General features: G+C 51.3%; 1 protein-coding gene across 1 annotated transcript in view; it reads left to right on the top strand.

Moving 5' to 3' along the window:
- LOC136536828 (uncharacterized) overlaps positions 1-17,770 on the top strand; it is a 69,799-nt gene extending 52,029 nt beyond the window's left edge. The window contains exons 4-6 of the mRNA XM_066528990.1: positions 16,693-16,786; positions 16,891-17,108; positions 17,743-17,770. Of these exons, the coding sequence (XP_066385087.1) occupies positions 16,693-16,786; positions 16,891-17,108; positions 17,743-17,770 (340 nt within the window). The remainder of the gene's footprint in view (positions 1-16,692; positions 16,787-16,890; positions 17,109-17,742) is intronic.
- The last annotated feature ends 3,532 nt before the right edge of the window (positions 17,771-21,302 follow it).

Below are 21,302 nucleotides of genomic sequence, written 5' to 3'. Positions count from 1 at the left end.
CCTTCACGACCATGTTCTAGGGCCAAAGACAGGAGCTAACACTCGTGGTATTATGAAGTCAACTAAAAAGCGAGGGGTCAAGTTATGCTCGGCATCACGGTCATGGTGAGATGGATCTCATGATCGTAGCGTCCGAACGAGGTACGATCCCTCAGCCGGCTCGAAGGCTCGGCACACAGGTAACAACACCAACAATTAGTGATAAGAGCCAAACACAACTGAAGATGCAACAACTCGACATGACTGCGGAGTAGCACATTCCATAGTTGGGGATAGGCAGACCTACTCAAGGGCATGGTGTAGATAGATATAGATAGATCAAGATCATGTATTGTAAGTGGACGAACGAGTATAAGAATGAGCAGGAAGGGGCTTTCATCGGTGGTCAGAGATGTCAACGAGGTGGTCGGTGAGATCATCGTCGTGGTCGGAAGGCTGGCCGAGGTGGTCGGAGAGCTTTGCCGACGTGGTCGGTGAGATCACGGAGGTGGTCGGAGTGATCATCAACGTGGTCGGTGAGATTGCCGAAGTGGTCGGAAAGGTTGCCAACATGGTCGGAAAGTACTTAATGGTTGGTCCACATCGTGGTGCTCGTCTTTAGAAAAATTATGAAACTGGTTTCATAATTTTTTGACAACGTATGAATTTTCTATGAATTTCGGAGATTAAATCCATTCCTGAAAAAGAAGAGGGAGGCCACGGTTTCTATTGGGCTACCACTGGGCTGCAGCCAGGCTTGGCTTACACAAAGAGGAAAGGCAAACCGGCCTGTTTGTTGGCCCAACTGCAAGGAAGAGAGAGGGGGCCAGCACAGGGCCACTGGGCCGATGTTGTAGCTGCCGCAGTTGGCCCAAGAGAGAAGAGAGGGAGCTGGTGCTGGGCATTAGGCTGGCTGGCCTTGGTGCTTTCTCGCAAGCCGCTCAGCAAGGCAGGGTCTAGGACAGGGGCTGCTCGCGATGCGCGCATCCGCGGTAATGGTGTCGCGTGCGATGTTCTCCGAGGCCTTGGGTGAGCAGCTCATGACCGTGCCCAGCGGTGCTTGACCGAAGAGCCTGGGGACACGGACACAGTGCGCGCTTGGCTCGCCGTGACACTGCTCGGTGCATGAGTGCCAGCGTGGCCAAGGTCAGCCTTTGGGGCTGTGTGTGTGTGCGTCCGAGCGGTGGCCATGGTCATGAGTGTGGTGGCAGGGTCCAAGGTCACGGAGGTGTAGGGGTAAGCTGAGCTCACCATGGTGAGGCCACGATGGCGGTGCCATGCTGTGGACGTGAGGGTGAGGTGGTATGTGCACGGGTGTGGTCATGGCCACGACAAGGTTCGCCAACGGTGTGGCGTCGAGTCAAGGCAGGGCCTTGTCAAGCGATGGCAGTGGCTAGTGTGGGTGCCAGCGTGGTGTGCTAGTGACATGGGCAAGTGGTGTGCGGTGCTCCTGGCCATGTATGTGAGTGCATAAGCGGTGCGGTGACCATGAATGGTCACGTGCTCTTGTGCTTGCGACGTGAACCACCAAGACGGTCGGGCAGGTCTGGGAAAGGAAAAAGGCTGAGTTTGGGCAATCACCAGTGGCTTGCCGGCGACGTGCATGCAGACAAGGTCAGTGGCTCGAAGGCCGGTTAGGCAAGCGTCAAGACATCAGACAAGGGCAGGGTTTGGAGAAGGCTCACTGTCCGCATGTGAAGGCTGTGATGGAGTTGAGGTGGATGGCGGCTCGACGTGGTGTCGACGCTGGGGCTTGATGCGGATCTGTTGCTGCGAGGTCGTGGAGTTCCCGTGGTCGCATGGCTCGAGGATGCACCCGGCGTTGCAGGCTTGATGGTGAGGTCGCGTGGTGCAGGTCGGGCCCAGTGCAGGCAGGGTCGGTGCAGAGGCGGTGATGTCCCCGCGTGTGGCCGCGACGTCGTTGGCACATGGTCGTCGCCTGGTCGCAGCACCGAGGGCCCAAACAGAGTGGCGTCGCGACCTCGTGGTTCAGTCCTGAACGCAGATCGCTGCGGCGGTGTGGTCATGGACCGGCTCGGCGGTGCAACTAGCACCGAGATGGCTTCGTGTCGTGGCCGCGGCGACTCCCGTGGTGCGGCTCAAGGTGAGGTCGCGGAGGTGGGGTGGCTATGCCAAGGAGGAAAGGTGCTGCCTCCCTGCAAGAATGGCAGGATCAGCATGGTGATGACGCGAGGTGGTGATGCGGCCTCCAAGCGACGCGGCTTGGCGACAAGGCTGCCATCGCAGAGAACGCTGATGGCATCGGGTGGTGAGGTCGTCGTGGTTTGGGGATGCTCGATGCTGTGACGTGCCCCGACACGCCGCGACGAAGTAGAGGTGGTTGGCGTGTTTGACGACATCCGTGCGGCTCCGACGTGGCATGGATGTCGCCGCCGTGGTGAGGCGCCGGCAGCAGCACGGGCTCGAGGTGGAGGTCGGTGAGCGCGTGCGCCTTTGTTGGCTTCGCGAGCGTGTGGCCGGCAGTGGCGGGACCGTGGCATGCGGCGGCGGCTTGGGAGGAAGAAGAAGAGGGGCGGCGCACTAGAGGAGGAAGAAGAGGATGGCGGCGGCTCGGCTACTTATGGGCGTGGGCTAGGGCAACCAGGGGTCACGGATGGTGGCGATCCTCGAGGTCCGTGCTTCCTGCCCACACGGTGCGCATCGAGCGGAGGTGCGGAGTGAGCTGAGGGCGCGGGACCTCGTTGTGCGCACGCAAGCGGTCTGGCAGCGGTGGCTGGGAGTGGCTGCTCCCACCTAGGGTTGGCAAGGGCATCGGTTGCTGGCTAGGCTGGGCTGCGGCTTACTAGGCCGGCCGGCTGGCTGCGCCGGTTGGGCCAAGGTGCTGGCGGGGTGGGCCGAAAGGAGGAGAGAGGTAGGCCAGGCGGTGGTGCTAGCTGGGCCAGGCTAGGCTGCTGCGCTGCTTCTGTTGCTGCCCGCATGGGCCAAAAGCAGGGGGGCCAAGTTGGGCTGGTTCGGTTGGTTGGACTGATCAGGCCAATATGGCCTTCACCTTTCTTTCCTATTTCCTTTACTCTTTTCTATTTCATATATTGCTTGATTAATTCCATAATCAAGTGTTTGTATGCTAAACTTGATTAGCTTAGGTGTGGGCCCACTTGGGTAATATCCAAGGGTCACTAGGGTCTACTACGGGTCTCGATATCCAATGCCAAGGGTTGGCTTCGATGGGCATTGATTTACAAGGAAGGTCGATTGACTTTATGAATTAGATCAAGGGATTCGAATGAGGTTAAAAAGCAAAAAGATGAATTGAGAAAGAGGAAAAAGGATTCATAAGATATTCTAGAAGGGATCAAAGGATTTGCTACGGACTTGTGCTCTCCAACACAAAACACTAAACCAACAAAAGAACTCCGGCAAACTCCTACAAGTAATTCTATATGTATGCAACAATTTATTTATAAATTGTTCTTTGTTTGACCTAGCATCTACATGCTTCACGCATTGCAGGAAAAATTTTAAATAGTTCGTATTTTTGGCTTCTCCAAAAACCCGGGTTGTTACAACCATCACACGATATCCGTCGAAGTAATGTCTCAACTTTTGGGATGTTATCAGTATGGCATAGAGCAGTTTCTGAATCTATGGGTACCTAGTCTTGGATTCATTGAGTACCTCACTGATAAAATAAATTGGTCGCTGCACCTTGTAGGCGTGGCCTGGCTCGTCGTGCTCGACCACCATGGTAGTGGAGACCACCCGATTGGTTGCCGCAATGTAAAGTAGGAGAGTTTCATCTTCTATAGGAGCAGTGAGGACCAGAGGTGATGTAAGGTATTGTTTTAGCTACATGAAGGCAGCGTCTGCTTCCTCCGACCACTCAAACTTCTCGGATGCTTTGAGCAGTTTGAAAAATGGCAGTCCTTTTTCTCCTAGTCTTGATATGAAACGGCTAAGAGTAGCCATGCATCCGGTAAGCTTCTGGACATCCTTCATCTTTTTGGGGGGCTTCATGTCTAAGACAACTTTGACTTTCTCCAGGTTAGGGCATATGCCGTCGTAACTAACGATGTTGCCAAGTAGTATACCAGAAGGAACACCAAAGATGCACTTCTTTGGGCTTAATTTCCATTAGAACGTATTGAGGGCTGCGAAGGTGCGTTCCAGGTTGTCAACAAGGGTATGTGCTTCCTTGGTTTTGACAACTACATCATCAACATAAGCCTCTACAAGGTCGTCTTTTATCTCATCTGTGAGGCAAACCTGTATGGCGCGTTGGTAGGTAGCCCCGTCGTTCTTGAGCCCGAATGACATAGTCATGTAGCAGTAGGCGCCGAAAGGCATGATGAAAGATGTCTTGATCTGATCGTCCTTTTTGAGAGCGATCTAGTGATAACCAGAGTAGCAATCGAGAAAGGAAAGCAGTTCGCAACTGGCTGTTGAATCTACGACCTTGTCTATGTGAGGTAAAACGAAGGGGTCCTTAGGGCAGTGTTTGTTGAGATTAGTGTAATCAATGCACATTCTCCATTCATTATTCTTTTTGCGTACAAGAACCGGGTTGGCTAACCACTCCGGATGATACACTTCTTTGATAAATCCGACTGCCAAAAGCCGTGTAACTTCTACCCTAATCGCCTCCTTCTTGTCACGAGCGAACCGTCGTAGCTTCTGCTTGATAGGTTTGGCCTTACTGTTGACATTCAAGGAGTGCTCGATCAAGTTCCGAGGTACACCGGGCATGTCAGTAGGTTTCCATGCGAACACATCCACGTTGCTCCTCAAGAACCTGATGAGCGCGTCTTCCTATTTGGGATCTAGGTTGGCCCCAATAAGGGCCATTTTGCTGGGATTGCCGTCGACCAGCTGGATCACCTTGTGCTCCTTGGACTTGATGTTTTGCGTGGAGCCTCGAGCTCTGGGATCTCCAGGTGGTCGATTGAGGTCTTCTTAGCGTCGAGCATGGTCTCAGCCATGCGAATAGAGAGGTCGTGGGCCTCTGCTATTTTGAAGCTGTCGTCCTCATAGGTATAAGCTGCGTATACGTTGCCCCTGTGGGTTAGAACTCCTTTCTCGGTAGGCATCTTGAGCACCAGATACCTGTAATGAGGTATGGCCATGAACTTGGTGAGCGACGATCGACCAAGAATAGCATGGTAGGTGCCGTCAAAGTCAGCGACCACGAAGTTGACGTAGTCAGTGCGGAAGTGGTCCAGAGTCCCAAATTGCACAGGTAACATGATCTACCCAAGAGGTGTAGAGCTCTATCCGGGGAGAACACCCCAGAAATGTGCCTCGTATGGCTTGAGGTCCGCCTGGGCTATTTTCAGGGCGGGCAGACTATTCTTGAATAGTATATCGATGGAGCTGCCGCCGTCGATCAGTACTCTATCGAACTGAACCTTGTTGATACAAGGATCGAGGACTAGGGGAAAACGTCCTGGCTCAAGTATTGTGGCCCATTGGTCCTTTTTGCTGAAGGAGATTTTGCGGTGAGACCACGGAGGGAGCCGTGGATCGGTGAGGAGGTTGTCGGTGTTGGCCACGTTCAAGCAAGCGCGGGCGAGTAGCTTGCATTCTCATTTGGTCTTGATGGACACTTTGCCGCCAATGATGGTGTGCACGCGATCAGTTGGCTTGACGTACTTGTGACGAGGATCTGCGTCTTCATCATCGTTGTCCTTGTTGCGCTGTTCCCCTGCATCGTTAGGCTTGTCGGATGTATCCGGAGCCTGTTGACGCGTGTAGACAGACTTGAGAACGCGGCAATTCTCCATGGTATGGTTTGACTTGGGATGGAGCTGGCAGGGCCCTTTCAATGCTTTGGCGTAGTCGTCTTCATAGTTATGATGTCCACCAATCTTTTTGACGGTGTTGACCTCGCTGTCGTCTTCCCGAGCACGCTTGCCCCTGTAATCGTCGCGGTGGTTACGCCGCTGATTACGTTGGTCGCGGTGGTCGCGGGAGTCATTGCGCTGGTTGTGGCGGTCAAAATTGTCGTTCCAACCACGGTTGCCGTGGTAGTCGTCATGGTGTGGGGGGTGGTCGGAGCGTGGAACCCTTGCTACTTCTTCAATAATTATCTTTTTAGCGTCGTCGGCGTCCTCATATTTCTTAGCGGTGGCCAGGAGCGTTGTGACCGATTCAGGTCTCTTGCGGAGGAGCTTGTCCCTTAGGGTGTCGTGGAAGCGGAGGCCAGTGATGAAAGCCTCGATTGCCTCATTGTCAGAGATTGATGGGACCTTGATGCGCATCTCTGAGAAACACCAGACGTACTCATGCAGTGGTTCATCTTTTCGATCTCGAATCCATTGCAGATCATATTTGTTGCCTGGTTGTTCACAAGTAGCAATGAAGTTGTCGATGAAGGCTTGCTTGAGCTCCTGCCAAGAATCAAGTAGTTCGCCGGCAAGCTGACCAGCCATTGGTGACCTGCATGGCCAACAGCGACTGGGAAATAGTTAGACATGATGTGCTCGTCAGCCATGGCTGATCTGCACGTAGTTTCATAGAGCATGACCCATAATTCGGGGTTTTCCTTGTCGTCGTACTTCTAAAGTTTCTCGAGCTTAAAATTCTTGGGCCATATGACTTGGCAAAGGTGTGGAGTAAACTGCTTCAAACCCGACGGGCCGTGGGCAGTGTCATATTCCATACGATGATAACTTTCATGGGATGCTCGATCGTTGGCTCTCTGGTTGATGCGAGCACGTAGATCGCGTCTACCGAGGTAATGGCGGAGATCGTTATTGCCATTGTGGCGATCTCGATTGCCATCTGGATTAGCCCTACGACTGTGGTTATCGCGACGATTGTCATAGTTGTCTCGGCGGTTATCGTCCCAGACATCGTGACGGTTGTCTTCCCAATGGCAGTTGTCCTCCTGGCCACCATCATGGCCACCGTTTCCGCCTTGACGGTTGTCTGATGGGTCGTTGTTGCGCGAGCCACGTTGGTTGAGTGGCTGTGAGCGACTTGGGTACTGGCGGCTATGGCTTGACTCGACTGAGACGGATGGAGCCCAGGCTTGATTTACAATCTCTATAGTCTAGGCCATAGCAGCCGTCAGATAGGCTTGTATTTCATCGCGAACTGCTTGGGTTTCTGGGGTGTTGGGTAGCCGTTGCATTGTCGCCATGGCGATGGCTACGTTGGCGCTTGGAGTCCTGAAGACCTATTTGTCCCCCACCCTATCGAAAGCATCATTGAGGTCGCGTGGCTGGACCCTTATGCGTCGTGCCTCCTGGTCTGCTTTGGCTTCGATTTGCCAGCGATTAAACCGGTCAATATTGTGTGCTTTGCGTGCAGTCCTTTCTTGTTCTATTTCACCAACTGCTGGCGGTTCATCATTGCTGACAACATGGATCAAATCCCCTTGTCTTGGCGGGAAAGACAGGAATTGTGAGAACCCCGGGGCGTGGTTTGGGATATCCAGATCGTATTTGACGCCTTCATCTTCGTGATGCTGAAGCTCGGTGTGGATAGATGCATTAGATGTGATGCCAGATGAGGAGCTGGAGTCGCCCTCTTGGACTGTGTGGACGGATCCTTCTTGATAATCTTCAATTCGGATCATGTTGACGAAGTTGCGTGGCTTCGGCCAAGGTTGGTGTATAAAACACAGATCCAAGCGGCGTTGTAGGTTATACGCGTAGCTAGAGGTAGCGTTTCATAGGCCATAGGGCTAGACCTGGTGGTTCTCCATCGAGGCTTCGTACTCAGAGAGCCAAAGACCCATCGTGAAGGCTGGCCGGCGACGAGCGGAGCGCCCTTCAGGAGTAGATATGACCACGAGATCTGTACCAAGTCATGTAGGATGACTGGTCCGAGCTGGTCGGGTAGATCTGTTGTGGGGAGTAGTTACCTGCTCATTAGGTTGACTTTGAATCGTACTTACCAGAGCTAGGGTTTCAGCGAGTTTGGTGCCGACCCAATCGATGGAGTCGAGCAGGTCGGTGTTGTCGATCTGCTTCCCTTTGTAGCGGGGAAGCGGATGACGGGTTGTCGGCGTGGCTAAAGATGATGCAGGCATGGTTTGAGCTAGATGTACCGTGGTCGGAGCCAGATCCATTGTGGTCGGAGCCGTATTCGTCGTGGTCGGAGCTGTATCCGTCGTGGTCGGAGCCGTATCCGTCGTGGTTAGAGTTGTATCCACTATGGTTGGAGCCGTAGCCGATGCAGGTGAAGCAGTGGTCGGCGTAGACTGAATCCACGCCTCCTCCGTGGTCATGGCGATGAAGTCGTCGGAGCCTGTGGTCCAGGTGATCTGGCCGACGGTGAACGTGAGGCCGTTCGGCGTAGCCATGGAGCCGGAGATGAAGACCATCTTGTTTGCTTGGAGAGCAGTACGCACACCCCCTACCTAGCGCGCCACTGTCGATGAAATATGGTCAGCAGTCTACCTAGGGGTATGCCCAAGGTAGTAGATTGTCGGCAGACAGATGCACAAGCCACAAACAAGATGGTGACGCAAGACAGACACGAGGTTTTATCTAGGTTTGGCCGCCAAGAAGGCGTAATACCTACGTCTTGCGTCTGATTTGTATTGCTATATGTCAATGAGAGATATCTTTTAGAGGGGTCCCCTACCCGCCTTATATAGTCTGGGGGGTAGGGTTACAGATCTAGAAACTAATCATAGTCAGTTACAATTGCCATAGGTGGCCGGATAAGGATTCCTATTCTAACCGACCAAGATCTTGCTTGATCGCCAGATCTGTCTTGACTCCTTGCGCGGGACTCCGAATAGGTTGGCCGGGCCGCGCATCATCTTTTGGTGGACCGGACCCATTGATCCGGGCTGGCCCAAGCTTAGCCGTAAGGGTATAGGGGTTAATACCCCCACACAGAGGGTCAGGAATTGCTTGGGGGCTGGCGAGGGTGTCTATTCGCTAGACATTTTCTTTGCCCGACCCCTCCTTACATTTGAAAAACTAGAGGCATGGTGTGTGGGCGCAAACCTTGAGTAGGCCTGGTCAGACTGCTAGGACCCTACGCCCTAGCGGCTATGACATTTTGGTCCACCAGCGCGATCAAAGTCCTTGTCTCCGCACTCTGAACCTTAACCTCCACCTTCTCGGGAAGGACTTGGAGGGGCCTACCTACAGAATCTCCATCAAGGAGAGGCTGTCAGGTCACCCAAATCGATCAAACGGCTTGGGCCGCTACCAAATGATAGATACAGAGGAATGAGAGTCTCATGCAGTTTACGCCAGACGTCGGACCCGAACCCCGCATGGACATATCTGGTAAAGAGCTCCTAGAACCCATCACTCGTGCCATCGAGGTAACATTATCGACCCCCATTTTTGCTTAAACTATGATCAATTATACATTCGTCCATTCAATCATCTCATACATCCAAGCATTGCACATGTGATTGCCACATCACAATGCTTCGCGTCGCGTCACGAAGCAGTAGTCATCTCATTCAATATGAATGGCAATGGACCGAGGTTCAAAGGCCAGCCCATAGAAACAGGGGAGAAAAACTAAGATGAGCCCCAGTAGCCTTGCCCGACCATGCTCAGAAGCAGACAACGACATCTTGACCCTTCTCATTCGATTCTAACCTTGAGCCAAACCATAGAATCTCTAATTGAGGAGAGGCCAATGGGCCACCCAAGCCTATCGAATGGCTCAGGCATCTGTCGGGAGGAGGGTTAAGAAGTAGTGGAATGCCACATGAGGGCTCTGCCGACCCCATCAGCGGATGATAGACCCAGATTCCACTCGAACATGCCTATTAGCGAGCTCACTGAGCGCGACACTCGAGCCATCGAGGCAAGTGTCGTTAGCTCAGCCCCTTCGGTTGTGAAAACTGAGGATGGGGTGACGCATGAAACATGGCCGACCCCTTTCGAACCCCACAGGGCTTAGGGGCTCAAGCCGCCCAATCCGAGATTGAGAGACCAAGGTTCGAAGGCCGACTGTGATGGGCCTAAGGCCACCTTGCCTGAAATAGATCCTGGGGAGAAAACACAAATGAGCCCTAGCGGCCTTCGCCCATCCTGCCTAGAAGCAGACAAGGTCATCTCAACCTTCTTGTTCGACCCAAACCTCTAGCCAAGCCCATAGACTTCCCATTGAGTAAGAATCTACTAGAAGGTGGGTTAAGGAGCAACAGAATGCCCCCCGAGGGCTTTGTCGACCCCATTACAAGCAACAGAACTGAATTCCATTTGAACACGCCCGTCAGCAAGCTCATCGAATGCATCACCCGAGCCATCAAGGCAAATGACATTAACTCAACCCCTCCTGTTGTAGAAACTATGGACGGAGCGACGGTCATGAAAACCAAGGGGACCCTTGACCAAATCCCTGCCACACGCGGGGGCTCAAGGAGGGTTGGACTTACAAGGAGACCTAACGCACGGTCGTAGAATGATAGCTAAGATCCTAGGGAGAGGGTACATGCAAATATGAGAGATGCATTCTCCTAAGTTTTGCTATCCTTCCCTCGATTTTTAGTGACATTCAACCCCAACAGCGGCAAAGGGGTTGGACCTCACTCAGGGGCTGATGAAGGTATAAGTAAACCTTTTCTAAAATAGTCGCTGCATCAGACCTCTTCTTCATGCTAAGCCTAGTGGCAAGGCTTATGGAAACGAATAATTGGTCATTTCTGGCTGGACTACAAAACACCTACGCCTCGGCGGCTATGGTGTCTTTGCTCACCAGCTTGGTTGAAGTTCTCCCCTTACACCTCAGGCCCTATGGTCTTAACGAATGGAAATGTCAAAATACGTGAGCCTTCTCTTTTCGCATACAAAAAGGAAGGAAACAAATTCAATCAAACAAAACAAAATAACAAAGTTACCAAATTGTTCTTATAATATGAAAGGATCAGCAATTGTCTAGGGTACAATGACGCTTATCCAAGATCACCCAACCTAGTTGACTAACTATCCCCTCCGAGGGAGAACTATCTCTTTAACTTTGTCCACCAGGTTCCGTGCGACAGGAGACACCGCCTTCTCTATTTCATCCAGCTCGGAGGCTTTGTAGCTAGGCGTGAAGCCAAGGCTCGTTGTCTCCAAGTCAATATTGTCGACGTAGTGGGAGCGAGCGATGGCGAAGGCTTGGGTGATCCTGGAGTGGAGAGCTTCCCTCTCGAGCTGGTGCACCCATGACGTGATATCTATGGAACGGGCCACAAGCGAGCTGGTTCCCTCCGACCACGCCACCTCTAGGTCATCAAAGACCACCTCGATGACAGCGCACAGGAGATCATGCTCATTGCTCTCCACCAAAAGGATCCTCCGCACCTTCGCAAGCTCTATGACTAGCCCGGCGGAGATGCTCTCGGCCTCCAGCCTTTGGGCTACCATGGTTCTAAGATTAGCCTGTAGGGAGCTGATCCTCTATTGCACCTCATCGCACTCTTGGATGGTCTAGTCATGCTCTCTGTGGGCCGTGCCATGCTCCGAGCAGAGCCTCTCCATATTTCGGCATAGCTTGTCTTGCTCCCTATGCAGCTGGGCAACTGCCTTGGTGTCCAGGTTCACCTTCTGCTATAGGGCCACCGACCTCTCCTCGACTCCTAGCTTGAGCTCTCGCTCCTTCTCCACCTCAGCTAGGAGGTCAAGGATCTGCTAGCAGGCCTCGGTGCCCCTCTAGAGTAGCTTGTCCCACTCCTTCCGGACTTTGGCAGCCTCCTCCTTGTCCTGTTGCACCCTCACCGACAGATCCTAGAATGCTTTCTCAGCATCCTCCACGTCCCGACGTGCCTCGGCCTCCCACTGCCAGAGCTCGGTAGCCTCCTTGTCCAGGGGAGTCAGCTCAGCCACCCTCTATTGGGTGACAGTAAGCTAGGCTCTCACATCCCCATGCAGCCAGGCCTCTTCATCAAGGCAGTCCTATTTCCTCTTCTGCTTGTGAAGGAACTAAGATTTCTCTTGGCTACGAGCAATAAGGGACTGAAAGAAGATCAATGTCAAAACACAAAGATACATGAAGAAAGAAGAAAGTGAGAATAGAGATTAAGTGAATACTCGGCCTGTAGGAGTGATGATGTTGCACAGGACACCCCTGGCCTGGTTCAGAGCTTCTAGCATGGCTAAGATCCCTTCGTTAAGACTCTCCCACTCTATGCTCTCGGTAGCATCATCGAGCGAGAAGAGTATCGACAACGGGTCTTGTGGATCCATCCACTGGAGTAGTGGCTTGCCCTGCACGGGCGAGTGGCTGCCCCCCAACATCAGGGCCAAGGGCGACTCCCCGCTGGTCCTCTCCACCACTGCCATAGTGCTCAGGGACCCCTCGGCCATGCCTCCCTCCGACCAGCCCACATTGGGCGCCATCACTTAAGTCGCTGGTGGTGCGGATCATGCTGCTTCCTTGGTCACCGCTAAGACTACATCCGGCTATGCCTAGCTTGTCATAGTCACTACCACCTCCATCTACATCGGAGGAGCCTTGATCAGTGGCATCGTGCCCACAACAGTCCGCGCCACAAGTGCGAGCGGTAGCTCCACCCACTTCGACATCAGTAGCAGAATCGCTTCCATTGCCGATTGCTCGGCGACCTCCAAGGGTGTTCCCTTAGCCCTGACGACCGCTTGCCCCGCTGAGGGCATGGGCACCACCGCGGGCAAAGCTCGACCGGCCAATGAGGCTGTGATGCTGGCTCTATCCCCACCCAAAACAAGAGCGATGTTGGGCGACAGCCGCCGCCCCACCTAAATGGTGACACTCTTCTTGGGCACCAGCGCCAAAGAGTGGCCCTATCTCAGGACACTGCAAGAAACAAAAGGCATGAGTCATGCTGAAAACAGAGAAAAACATAGAAAAACAGAGAAGTCAATGACTTACATCAGTGCTGTTGGGAGCATGATACGTTTGGGGGACGAACCCCTAGGTTCTTGCTCTACCTCCTCAAGACGAGGCCGTTTGGTGCCCACCCCCTGCTCCTGGGCCGAGGGGCTTGCCTCCCTTGCACTCGAGGGCGCGGTGGCAGAGCCATCCCCTTCCCTCAGCACCTCGGGCGTAGCGGTAGATCCGCCCGCCCCTGCTAGCACCTAGGGCACAGCGACAGATCCACCAGCCCCCACTGACTCTTGAGGCACGGTGGTGGGGCCACTCCCCTCCACTGACACCTTGGGCGCGGCGGTAGATCCACCTACCCCTACTTATGCTAAGGATGGGTCAATGGTTCGGCCCACCTCCGCCTCCTCTGACCTCACGGCCGCACCTTTCCTTGCATGGAACGGGAAGGGTCCTTGCATGGACGAGTGGATACCTATCAATGTATCCTCACTCTCTAGGTCATCCCACTCGGTGTCGGCTACTACCTCATCTTCTTCTTCCTTGTTGTCATCATTGTCACTATCGGTCTCCTCCCCACACTCCCACGCATGCGGCTTCTATTGCTTCTTCCTCCTCTTGTCCTCCTTCGCCTTCTAATGCTACTTGGCTGCGGCACAGTTGGTCGTCATCATGACTAGGTCCTTCGGCAGCGGAGCCGGAAGATCCATAAGGATGAGTTTCTTCGGTTGGTCCCCCTATCTCAATATCAGCGTCAAGAGATCAGGAGTTCAATTAAAAAGGAGGCACGAGGGAAGAAAACTTATGAAGACAATGTACCCTGGTTCCAGCCGCATTGGGGGATGCCCCAGCACTGGATATACAAAATCAAGGACAGCACCGGCGTCGTCCTACGGAGGCTCCATCGCCTCCTTGATGCGCAGCGCCACTTTGGAGTGGGAGAGTGCTCCCTCAGTGAGTCTTGTCCCATCGAGTGGTGCCCCGGGTGCCATCATGTCCAGGGGAAGCGCGTGTCTCATCAGTGGCACCACCCTCCATGCGTGGTAGGTGCCGATGATCCCCTACCCCTTCACGCCCCTCTCCTTCAGAATTCAGACGGCGACGAGGTGGTCCTGGATTTTCTTCTTGTCTTTCTTCGGGACTCCCCACCTCCTCCATGATTCTGAGACCTCTTTGATGAGGCATCTGGTGAACTCTGGCAAGGGGGTGGCTGCATCATTCTTGATGTAGAACCAATGCGAATGCCACCCCTTATTGGTGGTTGACAGATGCATTGGTGGATACTCGTTGACGCGGTTGTTGTGAAGCTGAATGCTGGCACATCCCATTGGCACGCTCAGCTTCTGCTTCTTCTCCTACTTCTTTAGGAGGGTGATGGCAAAGAAGTACCGCCACAAGTCAAAGTGGCGACTAATCCCTAGGAACCCCTCACACAGGGTGATGAATGCCACAATGTGTTGGATTCCGTTGGGATTAAGATGCTGCAACTCTACCTTGTAGTAGTGTAGCAATCCCCAAAGAAACTTGTGGGCAGGAGTGGTGAATTTCCGCTCGTGGAAGTGAGCGAAGGACACGACATAGCTATCAGGCGGTGATAGTGTGTCCTCATCATTAGGTAGCCATGACTCCTCAGTGGCGGTCCATGTGTGAATGAGACCCTCTAGGCACTGGAGGGTGATATCGGAGCAGCACCATGGCTCCATTAGAGGATTGGAGTGGTGGATGCGAATTCGACGATGGCTAAAATGCAGATGTGGGAGGCTTAGGCGATTGGCAGTGGAGGTTGTAGATGCAAAGGCAAGGAGGCAGTGTACGAAACCCTAGGGGGTGAACCCTTTGGTTTTATAGGGACAACAGATATGAGGAAGGCAACCATCCACCTAGATCTCCATGCCTGACATGATTTGCCACCACATCACCACGCGGGATATGCGCCCCCAATCCCTATCCTTTCCCTCCAAAGTCGTGCCAGACATTTCACCACCCCGGGCAAACCAGGACCCTTTACCAGTAAAAGGATACAGGTCAAAAAGCATTCCTCTAGCCTAGCTGGGCCTAGGATTTTGAGGGCTAGCCCATCAACGGTTTCGACGGCCGCCCCAAGGCACCCTTACGACAAAGGATGGGCCCACGATTGGCCAAAACTCAGGCACACAAGCTTCATAGGGAGTCTCGGCCTGCGATCGAGTCTTAGCTGGGCTGACACTAACTGGATCCCTGTGAATAGGATGTCAGTATCCCAATTGAGCTATCTGGCTAAACAACCACCAAATCTCACAACCATACCTGCTAAGGGTTCGACCTCGGTGAAGAAGAAATCGCATATTTAGGGAACGCCATGGGCAACAATAGAGGGCCAGGGCTCTTAGAATCCTCTCTTTCAGAAAACCGTCCAAAGGAGTACCCTACTCCTCCACAGGCTCGGGGGCTACACCCACCGGGTGCGCTCACGCGTACCCGCTGGTAAGTCAAAAATCCCCCAGGCAATTCTGCTCGAATCGCCCGGTGGCTCGGGGGCTACTATCGGGGACCAATATTAGGGTACCTGAAGAGGAGAAGCTAGCAACCGTCAAACGCTGACTCATCCACACAATCAAGAGCGCAACTACACTGCTTATCGGGTCACTCCTCATCCGACCACCGGGACCATGGGCCCTACCCCAAGCTAACTCCGCCTCGCTTAACGTCCGGGGGCTGGCTCTGCCTCGCTCAACATCCGAGGGCAGACTCCACATCGCCCGATGACTAAGGGCAGACTCTACCTCGCCCAACATCTAAGGGTAGGCTCCGTCTTGCCCGACATCCGGGGGCTGGCTCCACCTCAGTCGACCCACGTGGGCTGGCTCCGCCTCACCTGACATCTAAGGGTAGACTTTACCTCGTCCAACATCCGAGGGCTGGCTCTACCTCACCCGACGTCTGAGGGCAGACTCCACCTTGCCCAACGTCCGGGGCTAACTCCACCTTGCCCAATGTCCAAGGGCAGGCTCCATCTCACTCGATGTCCGGGGGCTAGCTTCGCCTCGCCTAACCCCCAGGGGCTAGCTCTGCCTTGCTCGACGTCCGGAACTAGCTCCACCTCGCCTGACGTCTGCACGCTGCTCCTTCATAACTATGCGTGCAAATAAGGCATGACACTCAAGTCAACTACAATACCGAGGACCATACCCTGCGCACCTATAGGAAAGTACCATCAGGATATGACAAGACGGGCGCTTTAAAGCCCTTCCAGACATGTCAGAGCCCGAATAGTGTTGTGGGCGCCAACATTTGTCTTACAGTGTTGTGCGCGCCGTCATTTGCCCTTGGGCATGGATCCTGATGAAAGAATACGACGACCACTACGGTCCAGGAGGGGACTCACATCGTCTATAGTGATGGACATGTGCTCACTGCACCATCCGTTCCCCATAGGGTCGTGGATCAACACCTTGGTCTGTTGCGCCGCTCGCCAAGGCGGGATGGGACGTGACCACATGCTGATCAAGCCAGAGCATGGCATCATCAGTGGATAGACGCCCAGCATGGAGCTATATGTGGCATCGTCTGCCATGTCAGCAGGGCTCGCTTAGAGGAAAAGGAAGACCCGGCACCTTCGAAGGACCTTCTTTGCCTCTGGTTTTTCTTTTTTCTCTCATCTATAATCCCTGCTTCCCCTTGGTCTATAAAAGGGAAGGCAGGGCACCCCACTAAGGGGACGGATCAATAGAACACACCACACATCACATAACACACAGCTGAGCAGCAACAAAGCTCTTAGCATCCTTTTGACCTTTCCATCAAAGACTTAGGACCTTTCCCTCTCTCGCCCATTTGTAACCTCTACTACGAACCTTTTAGTGCTAATAACATGAGCAGTAGCCACAAACTGGACATAGGGACATTCTACCCAAACCAGCATAGACCTTGTGTCATTTAGCACACCATCCGAGTCCAACATGCAATAATAAAAATTTACTCATTGGTGTTTACTCGAAACACCGACAGATATCTTTATGGCTTTTTTATAATCACAGTGGGGATAAGCATAGGCATGCCATTGTTGTATTTTATAGGCTCTGCATTCTACTGTAGGATACATGTGAGTCAATTATTGTTGTTTTTCTTATGTTTTATCCAAATAGAATAGGAAACATATTAGCAAATTACTTAGTTTTGAAAATATGGTTGTTATTTGTTCTGTAGAGATGGTTGGAGAAGTGGCCAAAGAAAGCAGCTTTTGTAAGGCTTGCTGGCGAAGGAGATTGGCATCATCAATTTAAGGTTGTTGCATTACTAAGGATTTCTCCATTTCCATATATAGTTTTTAACTATGCTTCTGTGGCTACAAATGTCAAATATTACCCATACATAGCGGGTTCTATGGCTGGAACCATACATGAATCTTTTCTTGCAATATACAGGTTTGTACTTACCTCATGTCTTCTGTTCTTTTGATCTTTTTTTCTACTCCCTGATCATGCCTGATACTCATTGTGGTGAATTTATGTTATTAAATAAATATACAACACTTTGGATGAAACCTTTAGCGTGTTATATCTGATTTACTCTTTGTGATAGCTAGTGAATTTGTGTTATTAAATAAATATACAGGCCCCGTCGAGCGGCTTCCTAAAGGCGGCGTGTGGAGTGCTCTTCAACCGTGGCGGTAGCGGCCACAGCGGCCCATCGTGTGGCGGCGCGGATCCACTAAGGTGCGGCGAGCCTTCATCATGGCTCCATCGACGTTGCCAACTCCTGCACCGGTAAAGCTCCCACCCCTCACCTCCTATTTCTCTGTCCATCGCTAGGGTTTGCGCCACTAAGGGTGCACGGATCGATCTGCTCTCCTAGTTCGCCAATCCCTGGATCGATCCGTGCACGGGCTCGGTCCGCCCTGGGGTTTTGATCTGTTCCTCGCCTTGCTGGAGGAGGAGCCGGAGGAGATGAATGGCGCCGGGGGTTCCGATCTGCTCCCATCCCTAGACCGATTCGTTCTTGGTACAATAAATGCATATTCAGAAAGGTTCTTTATTTGACTCAATTGTGCGTTTGCAGGTACTTGATCGGTACTATTTACGAGTAACTGTAATTCAAGGACTCTAATGTATATATTGACTACTACCATTGAGATCAGGTTTCTCTATTTTTACTACTACCATTGAAGTCAAATCAGGTTGTGATGTATATATTGACTTTTGTTCCTTTACAAATGCAGTGGAAAAAATCCGTTTGGATTTCATCTCATAGGGCAAAAGAAAGAGTCATAATGACAGGACCAATGCAACAAGAATTATATTATTTTTCTTGGTTTACAGCTACCTTCAGTGTATGCGTTGCCAATTTATTTGAGATGGAGTACCTGTTTATACATTCTCCTGTTGGCTGTTTGTAAAGAACAAGATAGAAAAAATTTACTCCTTTTCACTTTTAGACTACATATGTTTCCTATGTTTGATGATGGATTAGCAATTTGTGAACTGCTACAGTACTTGTTGTAGGAAATTGAGAAGGTTGCTGAAAGAGATCTTACTGAACTCATATGGAAGTGACTTGATGTTGCATAACGTGATTGAAATATCTGGACAAGCATAGGCTAAGAGAAGTTGAACCAATAATCAAGGTTTGTGGTATAATTTTCTTTAAGGCTATTGAGTGAGGTTTTTCTTTTTTTGAAATTGGGAGAGTGGAGATAAACTTTTGGTTGGAGATTTCCTGTGATGAGTATTGATTATCTGCTTTACTGGTAGCGAATATATGGATGCAATGTTATCTCACATTGTAGGCAAAGGACAAGGCTTGTTTCTTTTTGGGTGCTTCAGTGTTTTTTTACTCATCTGATAATCTAAATATCTGGTCCTCCACATAAATTGAAAATGATTGTACTCATAGTATAGTGTCTAGACCATGCATGACAAAAATGGTGCATATTTTTTATATTATGGGCATGATAACCTAAGATAGTCGCACACAAAACCCCTTCTTCAACCTCCTCCACCCTTTTTTGTCGTTCCTAACTGCCATTAGTAGCTTGTTGACTGTTAGGCTTAGGTTAAGGCCTTGTGTTGAGCCCGAGATTTAGTAGGGATTGTTTGATACCAATTTTTTTCTTCCTTCGAAATGCCATAATCTGCAAAAGGCTTATTCTTGTCGTTAACATGAGGCTTCCTTCATAAGGCTTTCCATGATTTTGTAGAATGACGACAATACATAAGGAGGCATCAATGAGCATAAATTGAGTGATTAATTTTCATGGCACTGTAGGTTTTCACCTCTGGGTTGTGAGAGGTCCGGTGATTTGTTGGAACGGTCAGTATTTAGGCAAAGTATGGGCACTAAACTAAAAAACTATATACGTAACTACAAATACGGTGTGTGTTTGTTGTGAGTAGGAGATGCATGGGTATTTAAATAAATATTTCCATCCAAAATTACAACTATGGGCTACAAACGGATTGTTGCGAACTACACGGTCGAAATCATTTTTTAACAATACAACGCACGATCGAATTTAAATTATCGTGGCATTATCTGGCTCCCGTTGCAGCGCACGGGCATAATCCTAGCCACATCACGGAAAAGTCTATACAGTAGAGTTGTGCGATGCCACGCTCTCCGTGACCGTTAATTTTACAAACTATGTTTTTTAAATTAACTATCACTTATCATATGATCCGTCTCTTTTTACTACAAATTATTAGTTATGCCGTAGACACGCTAGCTAGTTACCGCCTAAAAAGTAAGAGGAGGTTTCGTCCACATGTATTTCATGTGTGCGCCCGCCCCATCGTCCACCTCTGGCAGAACAAAATATACCTAGGGAAGACCGGAAGGAAATTCAGATCGGACTCTGGAAAAATTACGATCTAACTTGGAAAAATCTCTGATACAAAAATACGATCGGGCTGGATTCACTGGACAGGAAAAGAAATCTATGCAGACTCAACAAAAATCAAAGCCAATTCATCAGCAGAACAAAATCTCCGGAACTAGGAAGTCACGTGAGGTGGGAGTGTGGGACAACCGCTGCCTGGGCGAGTGCACGCGTGCGTCCTGAGCTTAGAGGAAGGGGATGAGCATGAGGAAGAAGGAGATTGGTAGCCGGCATCGAGGAAGAAGAGAATGTGGGGGCGGAGGACGGAGGCGCAGGCTGCCGACGAGGCCCAGCCGCGCAATCTATGGGCATGGGGGCGGAGGACAGAGACCGTAGGCGAAGTCTAGATGCGCTGCCATCTGCGGGCATGGGGAAGGAGGACAGAGGCCGCCGATGAGGCCTGGCTATGCCATCTGTGGGCGTAGGAGCGGAGTACGGAGGCCGTCCGCGAGGCCCAGCTGCTCCATCTGTAGGCGTGGGGGCAGAGTACGAAGGCGTAGGGGGTGGGGTGGAGGCACGGTACGCAGGCGACAGAGGTGATGTACGTAGGCTACCAGGCTCGGGTCTGCATGCGGCAGCGCTTGGTGCGGAGTGCGGCGGCACGAGACACTCGAAATCGAGCCCGAATTTTTTACAATTTGGCCCTTTTTTTGAAAGTTTCTCATAAATAGACCCCTGGTGGAAAGAATTCAGGAAATGGACCCTTAGCTCAGCGCCATTGATGCTAGCGCTGAGCTCCTAGGCACGGTCGATGACCTGCTAGGGGGCATGGTGCTAGAGTGACTGGCGCTGAGCTCGGCGCCGTAGATCTTGGCGCCGAGCTCCCTGCATTTAACCCCGGCCCAACCTTCTTGCCTGAGCATGCTTTCTCTTCTTTCTCCTCCCTCTCGGGTTTTTCTCTCCCCACTTCACCCTAGCTATCGAATCGTCATATTGGACCTTGAAAATCTTGATTTGATCCGTAGATCTTCGAGAGCAAGGTATCCTCGCTCCCCTCCTTGTTTTTTTCGCATCGATTCGGTATATATTAGTCGGATTTTTGAACCTAAGAATCGTCATCACTTAGGGTTTCATTGTATCCCTCAATATATGTATTATACAACCATAGGTTGATTCCAAGGCATGGAAAAAGCTAGCAAACCTAGGCGCATGTAGTTATGTTATGGGTTCATTGTTGTGGATCAAATGAGAAACTCTAGGTTTAGGGTTTAATGTTAACTGCTTTTGGTTCTTAGAACAAAATTGGTTGTATTGTAGTTATGGTTCTCATTGATATTTATTTGTGATGTTTTGATTTATGTTTGTTAAATTACATCCATTTTGTTAGATGCAAGAAATGTTTCAGGAGGAGTTTTGTCGAAAATGGGGTCATCCTCGAGAACTATACCCCGACGCATCTAGCAAAGATGTCCCCCGTCCCTCCTAACCTTCCTATCCCTAACTATGACTGTGGTTTCCTGGCCCATGTTTTTCAATTGAAACATCCGGACACAACGGCGCGTTGCTTCTACACATGTAGTCGGTTTAATGTAAGAAATTGTTTGCACTATCCTTTTTCTTTATTTGTGTAAGTATGCTACTAATATTTTGTTGGAATCTCGTTGTGTAGGACCATGAGAGGTGCTTTTTTCTTTCAGTGGATCGATGGTGCAGACAAGTTTGATCCTAGGTACCTCTTTTTCGAATGATTGGTTTAGAGGGAGACATCCACGTGAGCACTTCAAGCGGTGGGTTCCACCCCCCT

Source organism: Miscanthus floridulus, chromosome 2 (genome assembly GCF_019320115.1).
Source record: "Miscanthus floridulus cultivar M001 chromosome 2, ASM1932011v1, whole genome shotgun sequence".
NCBI classification, from domain to species: Eukaryota; Viridiplantae; Streptophyta; class Magnoliopsida; order Poales; family Poaceae; genus Miscanthus; species Miscanthus floridulus.
Note: the sequence above shows the minus strand (reverse complement) of the source record. Positions and strands in the feature narration are given on the sequence as shown.